Source organism: Passer montanus, unplaced genomic scaffold (assembly GCF_014805655.1).
Source record: "Passer montanus isolate IOZ18808 unplaced genomic scaffold, ASM1480565v1 scaffold20, whole genome shotgun sequence".
Classification (NCBI taxonomy): domain Eukaryota; kingdom Metazoa; phylum Chordata; class Aves; order Passeriformes; family Passeridae; genus Passer; species Passer montanus.
In genome coordinates, this window is record NW_024366592.1 from 4,966,228 (window position 1) to 4,984,316 (window position 18,089).

Below are 18,089 nucleotides of genomic sequence, written 5' to 3' on the forward strand. Positions count from 1 at the left end.
AAAAAAAAAAAAAAAAAAAAAAAAAAAAAGAGAGAGAGAGAGAGGGATTCGTAGGGGAGGAGCGCTGTGGGCGTTGGCGCTGTGAGGGGAGCCGGCTGCGAGCAGCGGGGCTGCGCTGCTCTCCGGCAGGTCGCCGTGCCCAGCTGGCCTGTGCCACCCGCTGTCCCGGCAGGTGACCGTGCCCAGGTGGCCTGTGCCACCTTCTCTCCAGCAGGTCACCGTGCCCAGGTGGCCCGTGCCCTGTGCCACCCGCTGTCCCGGCGCCACAGCACCGCGCCTCATGCACGATGCCTCGGCCACCCCCGCCAGCCCCGCCGTGCCCTCAGGAGAGCCGCCCAAGGTAACGCTGCCGCCTGTGCCTTTTTCTTCCGTTTTGTTTTGCATTTTTCCTCACTGTAATGCTTTTCATCTCTAACACCTCTACCGCCGGTACGTTTTCAGAGCACTGACTGCTTGATATGCGGGTTAGCCAGGTCGCTTTCTGCCGTACTGAGAGCTCGCTGCTGTGTTTCACAGACACCCGCAGCCGGGCGCTCTTGCCTCTCGGTTCTCAGTGCTTTTAGGGAGCCGCGGCCGCTCCCATGCCCATTCCCGGACCGGGACCTAGGGGACAGCCCCGCTCCCTCCCCGCCGCCCACCATCCTGGGGCTTTGAGCGGAACGGCCGCGATTTGGGAGCGGATTCTGATCGGAATCTGCGTTTCGGAGCTGCGCGGAACCTCGGCGGCGGGGCGGCTGTTTCCCGGGCGCGGGAGGCTCGGCTCCTTCTGGAGCGCGTCCGGCTCGCTCCCGGAAGCCGGCAGGGAACTAACTGGGAGCGGCAGGAGCGGCTGTCCCGGCTTGGCTTCTCCTCAGGGAACTGGGAGCGGCAGGAGCGGCCCGGCTTCTCCTCAGGGAGCTGGGAGCGGCAGGAGCGGCTGTCCCGGCTTGGCTTCTCCTCAGGGAACTGGGAGCGGCTGTCCCGGCCCAGCTTCTCCTCAGGGAGCTGAGAGCGGCAGGAGCGGCTGTCCCGGCTTGGCTTCTCCTCAGGGAACTGGGAGCGGCTGTCCCGGCCCAGCTTCTCCTCAGGGAGCTGAGAGCGGCAGGAGCGGCTGTCCCGGCTTGGCTTCTCCTCAGGGAACCGGGAGCGCAGGAGCGGCTGTCCCAGCCCGACTCCTCCTCACGGAATTAGAAGCGGCTGTCTTGGCCCGACTTCCCCTCAGGGAACTGGGAGCGGCTGTCCTTCCCCGAATTCCCCTCAGGGAATTGGGAGCGGCTGTCCCGGCCAGGCTTCCCCTCAGGGAACTGGGAGCGGCTGTCCCGGCCCGGGTCCTCCTCAGGGAACTGGGAGCGGCTGTCGCGGCCCGGCTCCCGCTCCCGGCGTGGTTCTTCTCTGAGGGAACCGGCTCGGGAGAGGCATTCCTTTTCCCGCGGCTGCCTTTGGGTGTTTTCAGATCCAAAAGTGTCTGGAAACACTCGCGCGGTGACCTGGGGTTTATTTCACCCATAAACGCGGAGCGCGTTGAGCAGCAGGGATGCGGGATTAGGAGCGGTTCCGATGTCCCCTCGCGGCGCTGGGAGTGAGGAGCCAGCTCCCATCCCGGCTGCCCGGCATCCCGGGGTCGCAGCGGGCTCCGGCTTGCAGCCTGCCGTGTGGGAAAGCAGCTGTCCGCAGCGGCGGTCGGGCCCGGGGCATGGCCCGGGGCAGCTCCCGGTGCTCGGAGCACGGGCGGATTGGATCTCCGTCCCGCATCGCGGCTCTGTGAGGAGCGGGGATCGCCGCTCCCGCTGCCTTGCGCCTTCCAGCGACCAGCTTCAGGAGCTGAAAGGGAACAGCGAGGTCTGAAATGCTGGTATTGACAGCACCCCCTGGTGAGATGCTTTTATTGAATGTGGGGAGTTGTAATTAAACAAGCTTTCTTGAATGGGCTTATAAAATAAGAACTGACTTTTCCACAAAAGTAAGGTGCGCTTCCTTCCTGTCTTGTTTTTGCATTGTGCATTTTTTGCTTTGCATTTTTGATTTTGCATTTTTCGTTCTCGTTTTTGCATTTGTTTTGCACATTGCTTTTGCAGTGTTCCCATGTATGAAGGGGGCATGTTTTAGGGGTGATTATGGTGATGCTGGGGTGGTGGCCTTGCTGATCCCGGAGGTTTCTGCCAGCCTTGATGGTCCCATGTGTGAATTTCAAGTGCTTTGCCCTAGACAGATTGTTGTCCTGATTTTTGGATGTGCTAATGACAACAGGGGAGCACCTCCATAGGGTACTGTTGGTCAGGGAAGGGAGTACAGAGAAAATAAATATTACAACAAGAAAAGACTTTTCTGCCTTAAAAGACGCCCTGGCTGCATTTGCTGATGACATCTGTGGGTTTTTTTGGTTTTTGTTTGTTTGGGTTTCTTTGTTTTGTTTGGTTTTTTTTTTGGAGGGGGGGATTGTTTTGCCTTTTTTTGGGGATTGGGTTGGAGTTCATTGGTTGGGGTTTTTTGTGGGTTTTAAACTTTTTTGGGTTTTTTTTTTGGGGGGGTGGGGCTTGGGGTGGTTTGGTTTTCTTTTTTCTTTGTTTGTTTGTGTTTTTTTGGTTTGGTTTGGTTTTTTTTTGTGAAGTCAAATAATCTCCAAATTTGGAGCGTCTTGCATTCAAATTAGCTTCCAGCACATGAATGAGAGAGCTGGCAACTGCCTTAAGAGCCCCAAGCTCTGGCACAATGTTTATTTGAGGGATTAGGGACTGCAGTTTGCCATCACCATCACCAAAAACTGTGTCTCAAAGCCAAACAAAAATTACATCCTTGTGCAAAAATAAACCCATGTAATGAAATTTGAGGGTTTCTAAGTAATAACCCCATAGCCAGTCCTCCTGCCAAGATGGAGTCTTTCTTGTACTTCAGGCATAAGACATAATAGATAATACAGAAATGAGTTATTTTTTTCTCAGCAAGTATTTTAAATAAAATCTCTCATACCCTGCAGTCTGGTCATGTAGCCTGGTGGCTCTCAGAGGGCTTTTTGTGAGCAGGCTGTCATGTGGAAGTCTGGTTTCCACAAACTGGATTAAATAAACTGATTATTATGAAACAAGTAACATCAAGAAACTCATTAATTGACTTGAAATGACTTGTAGTTTTAGTGGGTATAATAAATTTTATCCTGAATTTAGACACAAGTGTTTTTTAGCTGCATGAATAGCTGCATCTCTGATGTCTCAGTCCTGTGGCATTTGGAAGCTGAGCTGGAGTGTGCTGGCTTTGCACACTTGTCCTTTGGCAGGTTTGTTTCCATCAGTGCCTTGCTTCACTGGGATGTGACACATGGAGCCTTGGTATTAAAACAGTTGGTAGGAATAAAGAGGAAAAATCAACAAGTCTGATTTTGGTTTTGGCTTTTTCTAAGGTAGAAGCATTAAGAATTATTTTGCTTTTTATTTTATTCAGGGCTCAGAGATGGATTCACCAGAAGGAGCCACCATTAGAAGTGAGCAGAAATTCAGGTAACACGTGTTAGAGTTGATACAAAACTGTCTCTTAATGAAAATGTGAAACCACAGCAGGAATAAACTGCTGAATATTGAATACAGGAACAACATCATGCCAGAAAACTTGAAATTATCCCAGAAGCTAGTTTCTTCACTGACCAAGTGCTTCATGCTCACTCAGGTTGTTTATGAGTGAACAATGAGAGGAAACAGTTTGGGCTAAGTGTAGCAGGAAGGCATGGGGCCATCAAACATGTTTGATTTGTAGGCACTAGCTGGCAGCCATACCTACGTGGTTATTGCTTTGCCTGAGGCCATTTCAAGTTGAACATTATAGTTTGACCTACATAGTTACAGATGATTGTGAAATAAGATGTGTTAATCATCTGTGTTACCAGAAAAATCTGTAAAGGTGGTTTGGAAAGTCAGGGGAGTTCTGAGTTTCTGCACTACTGAAATCCTTGTTTGTACAGAGTGATTTTGCTGTGTGGTTTGTGTGCATTTTCACTTATTTGCTGAGCAATCATGAAAGACAGATTTTCCTCACATTCCTCTGTGCTGGTTTGTGCAGAGACTGTGGGTGTAACACCAGCACACCTCTGAGAGGGGTCTGTGGGTAGTAATGTCAGAACAGTGAGTTGGATGAACCCTTGACTGAACCAGCATCAACCTGCTATGTTCACATACCCTGTAGTGATCATAAATGAGAATAAAATATTCCACTTTTTCCCAGAAAAAAACCCAAAAGTTTGTTTTCTTGGAATAGTGTGGCTTGTTCCTTTGAAATAGTTCTACTTCCTCTCTGTCACATATGTATTACCTCAGTCATTGGACAATCTTTTGCCTACTTCTCAAAATTTCATTTGAAATGGTGGTGGGCTTGCCTGGAAATCGGCAATTATCAGTTTGGATCTCAGAGGCAGTAGTGATTTGAAGTTGTTGCCTTTTTTTGGCTGGCATTAACCATGCACATTCATTTGTCTGAAATGACAAAAAGCCATCAAGGCTATTTGTTGGTTTGGGGAGGCCACGAGCTTCTGTGGCTGCCTAGCTCACCCTGTTGTGTGGGAGTGGAGAACTGTGTTCCTGCTGGTTTGCTGGTGTTTTGCAAAAACTTTAATGGCTCAGGTGAACCTCTGGGGTCAATCCCTGAGCTCTTCAGGCAAACCAGGAACTGCTCAATGACCAACCAACACTTTTGTTTTCTGTGTTTAAGAAAATTCCTAAAAAGTCTCATAAGAAAGCAGCCTCGGGACCTTCTCCTGGTGATCGGGACGGGGGTGAGCGCTGCAGTGGCCCCAGGAATCCCAGCACTCTGCTCCTGGAGGAGCTGCATTGAGGCTGTCCTTGGAGCAGCTGAGCAGCTGGAGGTGCTGCACCCCGGGGATGTCGCCGAGTTCCGTAAGAAAGTGAGCAAAGAGAGAGACCTGCTTGTGGTTGCACATGATCTCATCAGGAAGATGTCACCAGTGAGTATGTCTGTAACCTCTGTTAATTTCTGAGCCTACTGTGTGCTTTTGTTCTAAGGGAACATTACTTCCAAAAGTTGATTTTTTTTAATGGTGAAAATGGAAATTTCGTGTACAGCACATTGTACATTGTGGGGAGACTAAAAAATCCCCAAGCATTCATCAGAATTAATGCAAAAAAGAGTCCTGACTATTAAATGTTTGCTGTAATGTTTTTGAGATTGAAAGAGGAATTTCTAGATCTGTGGCTATGACTGGAGGGACCCTGTGAGTACAGGTAGGCCTTGAGCCTGCTGATGGCCTTGGGCCACACATTGTGAATCACCAGTGCAGATCCTGCTTCCCTGAGGACAACCCATGCCCAGTCTCACTCATCCATCTGAGTTTCCAGAGGTTTTCAAACAGTGTTAAGACCTTTGCCAAGCCTTCCTTCTAGTTTAAATCATCTGGGTGACACACACAGTGCTGAGTGTAGGCTGGGGTGAGCCTCTCAGCAGCTCCAGTGTGACAGTGAGTCTGCATGTGTTTATAGCAGATTTAATCATTAATGAAGTTTTCTCAGCCAGGAATGAAAACACAGAAACTGCCCCCCCATCCCTCTTTATACTATATCCCAGGGATATCCAAGATATACTGAACACTGATAAAAGACTGGTGTGTCTGAATCCAGGGTAAGCTAACTTTAGTTCTGTTGTACTTTTATTACAAGCTCTTTGAGAAATCCAGACAGGTGGAGGCAAGAACACTGGAGCGAACTGAGATTTGTTCTGGGTGGTGGACTCTTTTGGTCGGGTGGTTTGGGTTTTGGCTGGTGTAGTGTTCAAGCCCTCTTTTACAGGAATGCTTTGGCATTAAGCAGCCAGGTGGTGTGGGCTCCTGTGGGAGGCAGCTGTAGCAGAGCTCCTGGGGCTGATGCAGTGTTCCTCTCCTCTTCCCTCAGCGTACCGGGGACACGAAGCCCAACTTCTTCCAGGATTGCTTGATGGAGGTGTTTGATAATTTAGAGCAACACATTCAGAACCCTGTGGTGCTGCAGTCCATCCTGAGGCTCATGGAGAGAGGCACAATGGTTCTGACTACAAACTATGATAACCTGCTTGAAATATTTGGTCAGCAACAGGGTAAACCTATGGAATCTTTAGACCTTAAAGATAAGGATAAGGTATGATGAGAGCAGTAAAATTATTAGACTTAATTTATGACAAGTCGGCACATAAGCTGCACTGAAAGATGTTTTCCTGTTTAAAGAGTCAAGACTAAAAGTTGTTAATTGTTAAAGCATGTCTATAAGCTACAGCAGATGCTCTGAATTCTTTTATTCTCTTTATTCTGAATAATCTGATAACAGTTACCAAGGAGAATTTCAGTGACATGTTTGTCAAACAATTCCCTGCCATTTACTAGAAAAACCTACAAATTATTTAACTTGTGTAAAGTCATTGTTAAAATTCCAAATAGAATTTCACCTGGCTGGTTGTTAATTTGCTTTAAACTTAAAAATTCATATATTTTCTGTCAGTGCTGCTGGAACTTGTTTCTTGGTTGACTGGCTGTTTAACCCAAAAAGCCAGAGACAGCTGCAGAATCAGCCATCACCTCTTTGTTATGATTTAAAGTGAGCTGTGTAATTAGCAATTCCAATTTCTTGCTGTAGGAAAGTGCAAAAGGAGTTGTTTCTGCTTTAAGTGGTTTATAAGTCAGTTCAGCTGTATAATTTTGCAGATTCCTGGTGAGTGTGGTATATGATAACAAAAGGATGTATCTTGCATGATGTGCTTCAGGTTCTCCAGTGGGCAAGGGGCCATGTAAAATATGGAGTTCTTCATATTCACGGCTTGTATACAGATCCCTGTGGAATGGTGCTTGATCCCTCGGGATATAAGGATGTTACTCAAGATCCTGAAGTCATGGTTTGTGTGATCTTTAAAATTTTGACTGTGTTTTGCCAAACATCTTTCTTGTAATCACTGCAGACGAGATATCTAAGGCTCTGTGGGATCACACAAATTAAATACTTGGGGACCAGAGAAACTCTTCAGAATTATTCAGGAAGATGGCTCTGTTACAAGGGGCAAGGGCAGCCTTGGGTACAGTGGCTGTGTAAATCACAACCAAACCCCTCAGCTGCATGTCACAGTTTGTATTTATCTCTGGAGAGAATAGGAGCATCAAAATACTGGACACCAGGACAAGGATTCATCATCATATGATTGCTAGTTTTCTTAGGGGTTTAAATTGGTACCAGGATCCTGGACTTAATGTTGTCTTAGCTGGCATAGAAAGTCAAACTTTTAGTCAGGAATATTAATTTTCCATATTTAGAGGTTGATTTACAATATTCTGTCACCCTAATTCTTTCAATTTAAATTCCCTTGCTGGCAACGCTTACATGTCTGTTTAAGTTCCATGGAATGGCTTGGTTTGGAAGGGACCTTAAAGATCATCTTGTTCCAACTCCCATATTTGTACTGTAATTTTCCCTTTTTTTGTGTAGGAACAATGGTTTAGAAATGTCAGTTTGGCCTGGTCCTAAAACATTTGCTTTTTTCTGGTCACTAGTGAGGTTCTGCTCTGCTAGTCCTTTTCTGGCCATATTTGTATTGTAATTTTCCTTTTTTTTTTTTTTTTTTTTTTTGTGTAGGAACAATATATAGAAATGTCAGTTTGGCCTGCTTTTTTCTGGTCACTAGTGAGGTTCTGCTCTGCTAGTCCTTTTCTGGCTGATGTATTTTAAAAGTTCTGACCTTGGCTTTTGTCTGCTGAAGTAAATGTGGCTCTTCTTGCTTTCTGTTCCTTCACAGGAGGTTCTTCAGAACTTGTACCGAACCAAGTCTTTCTTGTTTTTGGGTTGTGGAGAGACTCTGCGTGACCAGATATTCCAAGCTCTTTTTCTTTACACAGTAAAGAACAAAGTGGATCTAGAACATTACATGTTGGTGCTTAAAGAAAATGAAGACCACTTTTTTAAGCTCCAAGCAGATATGCTGCTGCATGGAATAAAAGTGGTGTCCTATGGGGACTGCTTCCAACAATTCCCAGAGTATGTCCAGGATCTGACTGCTCAAATCTGCAAACAGAGAAGTCCAGGTAATGTGGCAGCACAACAGCACAATCTGGAGCAGATTGCCCTGCCTGGGCATTGATCCAAGACACTGACCTTGTGTGCAGTCTGGGACATGCAGAGTTGGAGCATGTGGCCAAACTGTAACTAGATGGTTTTTTTAAAATCTGTGGATTTTGGAGGTCTATGGATGCTTGCAGATTTAATCTTGAATTCTGGATTTGTCTCTCTGTTAGTATTTGGTAAAGATGTTTACTTAACTTATATTTATGATGTGTGAACTACTTCAGCTTATTGAGTATTACACTGTCAGAAATCTGACTTGTCAGGAAGAGAGACTAAGAGAATTGAAGGGATAAACTGGTTGAGCCACAATATCTGACTGAGCATAGAATGGGAAATTAAATCTGCATCCAGCAAGTGTTTGGTTTAGTACACTTAGGGTTGTGAAGAGAATGAAGAGAAACAACAACTGTATGTCTAAGGAAAGAGATTTCTTTAATGTTTTCCAAACAATTACAGTTCTGTTTTGATTTATCCAGAGAACAGAGGAAAGTGACTAAATGACCTTGGGAAGAATTGCTATTTGACAGCTCTTCTGTTTATCATTTCAGTGAAACTGTTTTGTCTGAGATTATTCCCAGATGGTGCATAGGAGGAACCTTTCCCTGAAAAGTGTGTGTCCAAATTAATATCCTGGTTTTTGTGACTTGATGAATATTCCAATTAGACTGCATTATGCTTTTCTTTCCATGAAGGCTAGAAAAAAAATATTTATCACACCACTGAGATTTCAGGAAGTTTTTCTGCAGCCTGATTTACATCAGACTTGTAAGAAGAGGGACCTTACTTGGATTTGGAAACCTCATGATCTCATTTACAAGTCAAGATCCCAAACAAAACCATTTTCAGGTGTGCAGAACTGCTCTGTACATCACCAAACTGTCAGGGTTTGGTTTTTTGTGCCTATTTACAAACTCTCTTCTAAAATGTAGCAGGGGGAGTTTGTTAAAAGGGTTATATTAAAGAAAGGAGAAATGCAAAATCCAGATAAGCTTGATGCAGACTGGGGACTACAGGCCCCTGGGCACTCACTGGAAAAGGAACAAAGAAAACCACAAGCAGTCCAGGAATCCTGGAATGCCTTGGGGACCACTTCCTAGGAGAGCTGAAAGAGAGCCCAGCTGAGGAGAGGTTCAGCTGGAGCTGAGGTCAGGGCTGGTAGTAGCCTGGGCTGGAGCAATCATGTCCTGGTGGAATTCTCAATCTGCAAAACCAGGAATGAAGTTGATTAGCCATATGATTTGGAAAACTGTGTCAACTGGGGAAGTTCCCACTGACTGGAAAAGAGGAAACATAACTCCTACTTTTAAAAAGGGAAAAAAGGAAGACTTGGGGGATGTGAGTAAAAAATGGGCTGGATGGTCACACTCACTTAGGGATAGGATGAGGTGAAATGGCACAGATTTAGATTAGATATGAAGAGGACAGGTTTTTGTGATCAGAATGGTGAGACCCTGGCACAGGATGCCCAGAGAAGCTGTGGCTGCCCCATCCCTGAAGTGTTCAAGGCCAGGCTGGATGGGGCTTAGAGCAGCCTGGGATAGTGGAAGGTGTCCCTGCCCATGGCAGGAGGGTGGAATTGGATGGATTTTAACATCCCTTCCAACCAGACCATTCTGGGATTCTAAATAAAACCTTGCTGTTTTGGGATGGTGCATGAAAGTATAAAAACTTCCTGGATGCTCATGTGTGTTGCTGATGTCTCTTACATTTCTCTAGATGCTGATCGGGTGGACAGCACAACGCTGTTGGGTAAGTAAGGTTTTTATTTTCACAGAAAGTCCCATAATCCTACCAACACAAGAAAAATACCCCCCTTATTTCTAAAGTAATTAAGTACTTACTGTGCAGAGCTCTGATTTAGCTCTGAAAGTTTGCTGAATGCTCTTTTTTAGTCTCTGGTTTTCTTTCTGCCTAGCAGCAGGTAACTGATGGCCTTTTCAGGTCTATCAAATGACAAATAGAGTATTCTGGTGAATGCCAGTAACTTTTTGTATATACATTTTCTGGAGCTTTTACAGGCTAACATCAATGAGATTTTTGGCTTAGATTTGCAAATACAGGTTTCTGTTTCAAAAGCCTTCCTTAAGGGGGTTAGGAAGAGTGAGTCTCCAGGGTGTGGTACTGAAGGTGATTTTACAGCTGAGCTGTTCAGGTTGCTTTGTGATATTTCTGAGAATAACCCAAGCAATAATACATTCCAATTGATGGAAAAAATATAGTGAAGCAATTTCAAAAGATTCCACTCCTGAGAGATCCGTGCTGCTACAGTCAACATCAGAATTGTATAGAAATATCATTTGGCACTGCATGTAAGGGCCTTTGGCAGTGCAGGAGGTGAGAACCCTGCTCCTTCCCAAGCAAAAGGCACACAAGCTCCAAGACACCTGTGTGCAGGTGTAAAGCCAGAGATTAGTTTTGTAATTCCAATGGGATTTTAAACTTACCTTTCTCTCAACTAAGTTCATCAACCCCAATTTCAATCAAGTACAATTAGGCAGATCAGAAACCAAAACCCTCAGTACAATTTATCCCAGTCCCTCTTAACATTGCTATTAACAGTCCTCCTTTACTAACTTTTTAGCACCATCTTTAGGTAGTTTCAGCACCTGTTTCAACCCTCCAGCTCAAGCTGGGGCCTCTGAATAAAGGATCCAGAGTCACGTGTGAACTGCACAAGTGTTAAATTAGCTGTGACAAAAGGCAGAATGCTGAGCTGAGTCCTTGTGTCAGTACTAGAGGTCAGTTTTGGGGGAGATCTTGAGCCCAGGTTGAATGTTACATGTAATTCAGAATCCAAATCTGAGCACCTTGGGGGACCAGGATTGTGTTTATCTTGCCAGCTGCTGCTTAGAATAGAAAGTACCCCAAGCACATGGATGTAGCAATATTAATGTGTTTTCTTTCCCCTCTCTCACCCCAGGAACATCATGTGTGGACTGTGCCAAAAGGAAATTAGGAGAAAGTGGCACTGATCCTCCTAAGAGGATCAAGCAGTCAGATACACCCACTCTTGAATGAAAAAACTCCAAACCCCAGAAGCTTTTTAACAGTAGGTGTTTTACATCTGCTGCATGGAAAGTTTTCAGCTGGTATTTTCATGATTTGAAGTGGAATAAAATTGTACATACTAGCTTTCTCTTTTCTAAAGCCATTGATGTGTCATGTGTAAACCTTGAGAGTCAAGTGAGTCACTCCCCTGGCACTGCCAGACCACTCAGGCAGGACCTGCAGGGACAGAAGATACACAAACTTCTCTTTGCATCTGTGTGAAGCCACCTGGACCACACTCTTCCCCAGGTGAAGCCACCCAACATTTGAATCTGTCAGAAGTGCCTTTGAAACAGAGGGGTTTCAGTTCTCCCAGCAGCTGAACTGCAGCTGGGTTTCTGCATTCTTCAGGGGTCTTGCAGGCTTCAGTCTCTGATCCCCAAGCCCTGAAGAACAGTGCTGTTCCACATTTATGGAACCCACAGCATGATGACCCACCTGCTTTCCATTTTGGCAAGAGGATTTGATTCTTCCTTTGTCTGGTAAGGCACAAGAGCACCTGGGAAGGAAAGGCTGCAAGAGTGCAGGGCTGGCACTCCCTGACCTCTCTGCAGTGGGTTCCTGTGGAAATGTTAAATACTGCTACATCACAGACTGTGCTGCCTGCTGCCTTGGACAGCAGGTGATTCCTAGTGTGTGTTTGCCTTTGGGTGAACTGCTGCAAGGGTGAAGCTGAGGCCCAGCAGTCCCTGGTACTGCCCCCACCTGCACCATGTTGGCAGCAAGACAGAATTCCCACTGCAGCTGCCAGCACTGGTAAGCACTGTGGTTTTCCAGCCAGCAGTGGCTGCAGGAGAGCATGCCCAGGGCTGTCCTTTGTGCTGATGATGTACCTGACAGGGCTGAAGGATTGCTCTGTCATGTTTCCCAAGGATCTCTGTGACACCTTCCAAGAGCAGGTCACATTGCACTGGGGTTTTACAGGAGGGCAAGGGGTGGGTCTGGCAGGTGACATTTCTCTCTGAACCGTGGTTTGGCAGGTCTTCCCTCTCTTGTCACACAACCACCTCCTGCAGTGCTGGACAGTGCTGCTTTGGAAAGTGACTGGTCAGGCTCTTATGGATGTTGATGATCAGCTCAGAATGCTTCACCTGTTGTTCCAAGCCAAGCAAAATCCATCACCTGCATTGAGGTATTTATGACCCTCATTACTACCACTATTTAAACCCTAAAGTCATGAACTCCTTATCATGTGCTTGAAGTTGGATCCACAATAGGAAATCCCATCCCTCCCCTTGGTAAGGATCAGCTTACACCCAGCACTGGTGATTCTTCCCTTGTAGATCCTGCTGAACTGTAGCTTGTCCAGCAGCCTCCTGTCTTGAGGCCCATCTACTGCATCCTCAAAAGCAGAAGAGTGAGGGGTTATTTTATCTCAATAAAATTACCAGATTCTCAAACAAGGAGTCATGCCTCTGATACATCTGTTACCAGATTCTCAAACAAGGAGTCATGCCTCAGAGCAAATTATTTTATTCAGTGAAGTGTGGCAATAACACAAGTATTTGATGAACATTTGTATTCCTGTGAAACACATTACACTCTGCTCAGACAGTCTTCCTCCCTGAGGCAGGATCCTCACGCCCAGCACAAGCCCAGGGCTCACAGCACATGACAAGGCAGATATGTGTAAGCAACCCACAGGACAAAAAGAACCTGCTCTGTGAACACAAGATAAAATTATTAACAGCCACAAACCAAGGGAAGCTCTTCAGCACTCAGAGGTGGAACATAACTGGAATTGCTTTATCTGGCTTTTCTTTAACCAGCTTCATTAACTTTAGATGAAAAATTCATTAACTTCCATCTGCTTGGATGAAAAACAGCCAGCAAAATAAGTAACTTCAGTGTACTGGGACAGCTACATAATAACATTACATTTATATATTATATGTTTTATATATATGTATTTCATTTGCCTCTATAGCATGACTCACTCTTTCCACTTCTGTATGAGGTGAAATAGCTCAGAGGTGAAATTTTTCAAGGTTACATCACAGCTCTAGAGCTGCATCCCCAGTTTTTGTACAGTTAACTAATACTTGTGTAAGGCTGCAGTGGAGAACTGAAATCTGATTGTCACAGAAGTCACCCAAGATAATGAACACACTCCAGTACCTTACTGTTTTAGAAAAGAGGAAATAATCCTATTCTGAAGGCAAACAGAAGCAGCTACAACTCAAAAAGGTCCTGACTGGAGCAGTGAGCACCTGAACATCATGCTGGCACTGTGGACTTTTCCTAAGAAAAACAAGAGGCTGGTTCTTTGGGATACTCTAGTTATGGAAATGAACCTGCAGCACTTCTTACAGCCAAAATATTTGGAACAAAAGCTTTGGGTACCAGTGCACACGCTGCACACCTCAGAAACAGCCTCGGGCTCTCACTCCTTAACAAAACTGCATCAAGGAGTAGCAGTTGATTCCCTTAATATTTTGCAAAACTGCTTCACTTGAAAAGTGAACATTTCCCTGTCAACCCCTAACAGCCACATTCAAACTCAGGTTTGTACCAGCCAGCTGTGAGCCCAGTTCCTGTTGTCACCTGGCCCTGACAGCATCCGGGCACTACTCAAAGAGAGAACCACGGCTGGGCTTCTCTGCTGTGTCCTCCTCTTCCTCCTCTGGGTACTCAGTAAGATCCAGGGTCAGGACTTGGCTGAACATAATATCATTGTACTGAAAGAGGGAGCATCAGAGCAGGTAACACCTTCTGGTACTTGAAATAAATATTTCTTAACTATGAGATGCAATCATGAGCATGAGTTCCCCAAAGGATGCTCCCCAAAGCTGGCACCTGCACAGCAGGACACACCCAGCCACCAACTGTGTGCAACACCTCAGGTGTGACCCAGCACTTCAACAGCCCCATGTGCATTATTTACCCAAAATTAACTGTTACCTCAGGACACACTCCAATCAATGCATCTGCCTTGTAATAAAACTCTTCCTTCAGGGAAATGACTATCATTTGGAACTGCTCATGTGCCTGTTCTCTAATGAAACTCGAGACCTTTGGGAAGAAACCAAGTATTTCAGTTAGTTCTGGCAACCTGAAACAATGCTGTGATTGGGGAATGGTGAGGGAAGAACTGAACTGTGCTAGCTGCACAATTCCATCATGACTGCTAAAATGAGAAATAAACCAGTTTTAAAAGCCAGATATCTTGCATGGTTTTAAGACAACCCCTCAGGTGTGCTGATTTTTAGAAACATTTAAGAAAATAATGGTTCATTCCAGTGAATAAAGCTATAAAAAGACACTAGTGCCAATGAATAACGATTTTATTTTCTATAACTAGAAAGGAAGATAGAAATCCCCAAATAAGTTTTTTTCAAAAGTGTCAAAAAGTTTGCTACTGGCTGTATAATAACCTTAAATTAGTTCACTGCAGAGAGTAGCAAGTTTCTCAATAATAATGCAACTTAAAGGTATGAAATTTAAGTTATTAACTGGTGAGATTGCAATGTCCCACAATATAAATTAAATGCCGCATAAAGGAAAACCAGTATCTTTTTAATTAGCTCTCTGCCTGCACACTTCTATCTATATGACATGGACATTAATTTTTTACTGGAAGGACTGTTAGTAAGTTAAAAACTTCACAGTAATTTCAGAGTATAGTTCCAGTTAGTGAGAGATCTGCTTTACTACATCATCCATCTGAAAGAATTGAAAAAATGGATTAATTTCTTAGGATAAAAAATAGACACCAGTGAGTACCAGCAACAATCTTTCACAGATCAGTTTTACCTACTTGCAGTATTTAATTTTAGCTATGTTTGAATTGAGCAATCCAGATGCACAGAGGCAAAATCACCTCTCTGTTTCCAGTGTTTTGACAAGAATGGGGCTCAGCACATCCTTAGGTGTAAAGGGAACCTCTCTCTTCTGCCAGGCAGAATGAGCCTCCTCAGAGGGGCAAAGTGCAGAAGTGCCTCGTGCACTCTACTAATCATTATCAGCTCTGGTAATGCATCACAGGTAGCCAATATGGAAATCCTCACCTTCATGCAAAGAGTACAGGATTGGGGCATGTCTAACTGCAACAGGAACCTATTTGGATTAACAAAGTCATCCAGGTAACAAGCAGGTAAGGGTCTCTGCCCAGCTCCAGACAGAGCCAGGAAACACAACAGCCAGCCACCCCAGAGAGCTGCAGATCACCTGACACAGCACAGCTTCCACAAAAAGCAGAAATGGGAAGTTCAGCAGTAAATGGTGTAACACCAAAGGAACTGGAGTCAGCCTGCACTGCCCCAAGTCACCAGCCTTGAGACATCTGAGCCCAGAAAGAGGAACACACAGAAAACACAACGCTCATATTCCACCAGAATGCATCATCTTAGAGTGGTCCCAAGTGAGTCTCGTCAGCAGAGCAGTATCTGGTAGAAGCTCAGCTCACAGAGGTGCTGTGGGATGTGTAATCTTGTTTTTAATCATGTCACTCACAGCCAAACCCTGAAACTTCCTTAGGGATCTTCATTACAGCCCCACTACATCCCAGCTCGTTGCTGAAACACACTGCACCAAGGTAAACAACCTCAGGGCCTGGGTAACTCTTGTGGACTTGCATCCCAAGGATTATTTAGGGAATTTAGGTTCAGGAACCTCTCATAGTGAGTCAGTAATCTCCAAGAAGGAATTGAATTCTATCTGGCATGCATAAGTGATAAAGCTTTCCTGCTATCTATTCCAGAGGTACCCTCCAAGCAAACTCTGGGGTTCTTGGCACATCACAGTTAATGCCATCAGGGGAAAAATCAAAAGATTTGGTGTTTAAACAACTGCTTGTGTTTGTTAGGCTCTACCAAGACTGACATTAGCAGTAATGCTAGCAGAAATACTGTTCTGAAAAGGAATGCTTCCACAGAAAAAAATCCAGGCATACGTGGAGAGCTTTAGGATTCCTCCCTACAACAAAATGCCCCTGTTTGAGCCTCCCCCTCCCAGGGGCTGCCATCCACAGCTGCAATCTCTGCTGTTTGTGCTCCAGCCCCAGTTCTTGTTACATTGAACAGTTACTGGCAAAAAGGGCAAGAGAAATTAAGAGGGCAGGAAGGTGTTTTAATCAAGAAAAGTCATGCGACTAAAATGACTGGAGCAACAACTTTATTGGTGCCAATGCAAAAATAGTTACTAAGCCAATTCCATTAAACACTGCAGGAACAGAACGACTTGGGTTTCCACATTGCAGACACACTCCTTGCTACTTCTTGGAGCCAAGGGAGCTCCAAGGCCTTACCAGTTCCAAGCAGCACAATTCCCAGGTGCCCTCCAGGTCAGACTGTGCCACACGGGGTTACACAACACACCTGCACACTCCTCACCACCTCCTCTCACCCTCCCAATTTAGAGACCAATCAAACACACTTGGATTAAGGAATTTAAATTTCTCCTGTACATCACAGACTCATTACTTTAGCCCTAAATCCAATCTAATTTAAAACAGATTCAGTCAGGCTAAACAACCTCTGTATCCCAACACCCTGCAATGGAAGTAGTCACCCTTTTACAGAAGGTACCAGATATTGTCAGTAAAAGAGCAACTTACTTTGCCAATGTTTGTGTTATCCAGTGCAGCATCTATCTCATCCAAAACAAAAAAAGGAGCTGGACGAAAGCTGTAGAAGACAAGATGGTATTTTGCATTGAGATACCAAAATGTTAATGAATATTCTAATTACTTACTTACTCTATAAATAAAGTTGGTAGTATTTTTCAATATTATTCGTATATTTATTGTAATTAAATAATTAGGTAAATAAAAATAATTAGGTAAATAATTAAATAATCATTTAACATCTAATATTACATAATAGACAAGAAACTCATTAACAGTATTTTAATTAACATGAAATTCTACATTGAATAGATGCATAGACAAGAAACTCATTAACAGTTAGTATTTTAATTAACATGAAATTCTACATTGAATAGATGAAGTTATGACAGATAAAGAATAAGGATTTCAGCAATGCTTGAACGCTCCATTAGCAGAATTTTTAACATGTGTATAAGCATAACACGGTCCCTTTCTATCACCTACTTGGCCAGATACTTGGAGAATACCCTAACACTTTTTTTCCCCCTGGATAGTCCCAGAACAGCTCTTTTTACCTGTGTACAGCAAACACAAGAGCCAGGGCTGCCACTGTTTTTTCCCCTCCTGACAAGCTGTCCATGGGCATAAAGCGCTTGCCCGGAGCCACGCAGTGAAAGCCAATGCCTTCCAGATAGGGCTCCTCAGGGTTTTCTGGACTAAGGAAGGCCTAGAAACAAACACATTTTATTGTTAATAGTGAGATTTAGCTAATTATTTAGCTGGGTATTTTTAAGGTTTAAATACTGCCTGAGCTAGTGAGGAATCAGTGAGTTTTGTTTCCTTTTAGGGAAGCTGTTCATCCATTCTAAGAGCAGCAGTATCCAGTTCCTGGAGAAAATGGTTTTCCCAACAAACCAGGATCCAAGAGGCTCAGTAACAAAACCAGTATGGAAATGGTGCCACATATTTGTTATTTCCAGACTTTCAACTATTGAATAAGCTTGATTTTATCACCTTTTATGTAACTGCTATGATTTTTAAGAATTATTGAAATGTTAAGACTTCAAAAGCAGATTTCTTGGTTTTTTTTGCCTGGAAGACAATATATTTGCAAAACTGCCTTTGTTAGCTTTACAGAACCTAGTTGTGAGCTGGACAAAGACTGGTTGTATTAAAGTCTCTATCTGTATTTTGTACCTTGGTTCCCAGGGACAAAATTTAAAAGTATTATTTTAAAGGAATCACCATTTTCCTAACCACTAAAGGTATGATGGGTAAGATCATTGCTAGATGGTTTATTTTTCTCATTAATAGAAGAGACAATAAAATAATACATACTTTTCCCCTCTGCACAAGAGGAGACAGGTAAGAGAAATTTCCTTACTTAACCCTCATTTCAAATGTCTCTCCACAGATCACAGACATCACAGGAGAAAACCAAACCA

The 18,089-nt window shown here is 44.3% G+C and overlaps 2 protein-coding genes across 3 annotated transcripts in view; one reads left to right on the forward strand and one right to left on the reverse strand.

Annotated features, from left to right (window-relative positions):
• Positions 1–70: 70 nt before the first annotated feature.
• On the forward strand, positions 71–11,198 carry FAM118A (family with sequence similarity 118 member A). 2 transcript variants are annotated; one of them, XM_039708172.1, is made up of 8 exons: positions 71–340; positions 3,415–3,470; positions 4,672–4,924; positions 5,865–6,086; positions 6,706–6,834; positions 7,726–8,011; positions 9,768–9,800; positions 10,972–11,198. In XM_039708172.1, exons 1-8 carry the CDS (start codon positions 281–283, stop codon positions 11,067–11,069), a joined length of 1,137 nt encoding a protein of 378 aa, XP_039564106.1. In that variant the 5' UTR covers positions 71–280; the 3' UTR covers positions 11,070–11,198. The 2 variants fall into 2 exon arrangements, with proteins under 2 accessions (XP_039564106.1, XP_039564107.1); XM_039708173.1 differs by lacking the exon at positions 71–340 and adding an exon at positions 965–1,850.
• Positions 11,199–13,022: 1,824 nt separating this feature from the next.
• SMC1B (structural maintenance of chromosomes 1B) overlaps positions 13,023–18,089 on the reverse strand; it is a 28,533-nt gene continuing 23,466 nt past the window's right edge. The window contains exons 22-25 of the mRNA XM_039708111.1: positions 17,220–17,371; positions 16,654–16,723; positions 14,001–14,111; positions 13,023–13,777 (exon numbers count right to left, since the gene is read on the reverse strand). Of these exons, the coding sequence (XP_039564045.1) occupies positions 13,667–13,777; positions 14,001–14,111; positions 16,654–16,723; positions 17,220–17,371 (444 nt within the window). The 3' untranslated portion in view covers positions 13,023–13,666. The remainder of the gene's footprint in view (positions 13,778–14,000; positions 14,112–16,653; positions 16,724–17,219; positions 17,372–18,089) is intronic.

What these genes read in the sequence shown, in the direction of transcription:
- FAM118A (XM_039708172.1), top strand. Translation starts at nt 281, where the DNA reads ATGCACGATGCCTCGGCCACCCCCGCCAGCCCCGCCGTGCCCTCAGGA. An exon ending in TCATCAGGAAGATGTCACCA is followed by an intron (nt 4,925 to 5,864) that starts GTGAGTATGTCT and finishes CTCTTCCCTCAG; the next exon opens with CGTACCGGGGACACGAAGCC. An exon ending in CTGCAAACAGAGAAGTCCAG is followed by an intron (nt 8,012 to 9,767) that starts GTAATGTGGCAG and finishes ACATTTCTCTAG; the next exon opens with ATGCTGATCGGGTGGACAGC.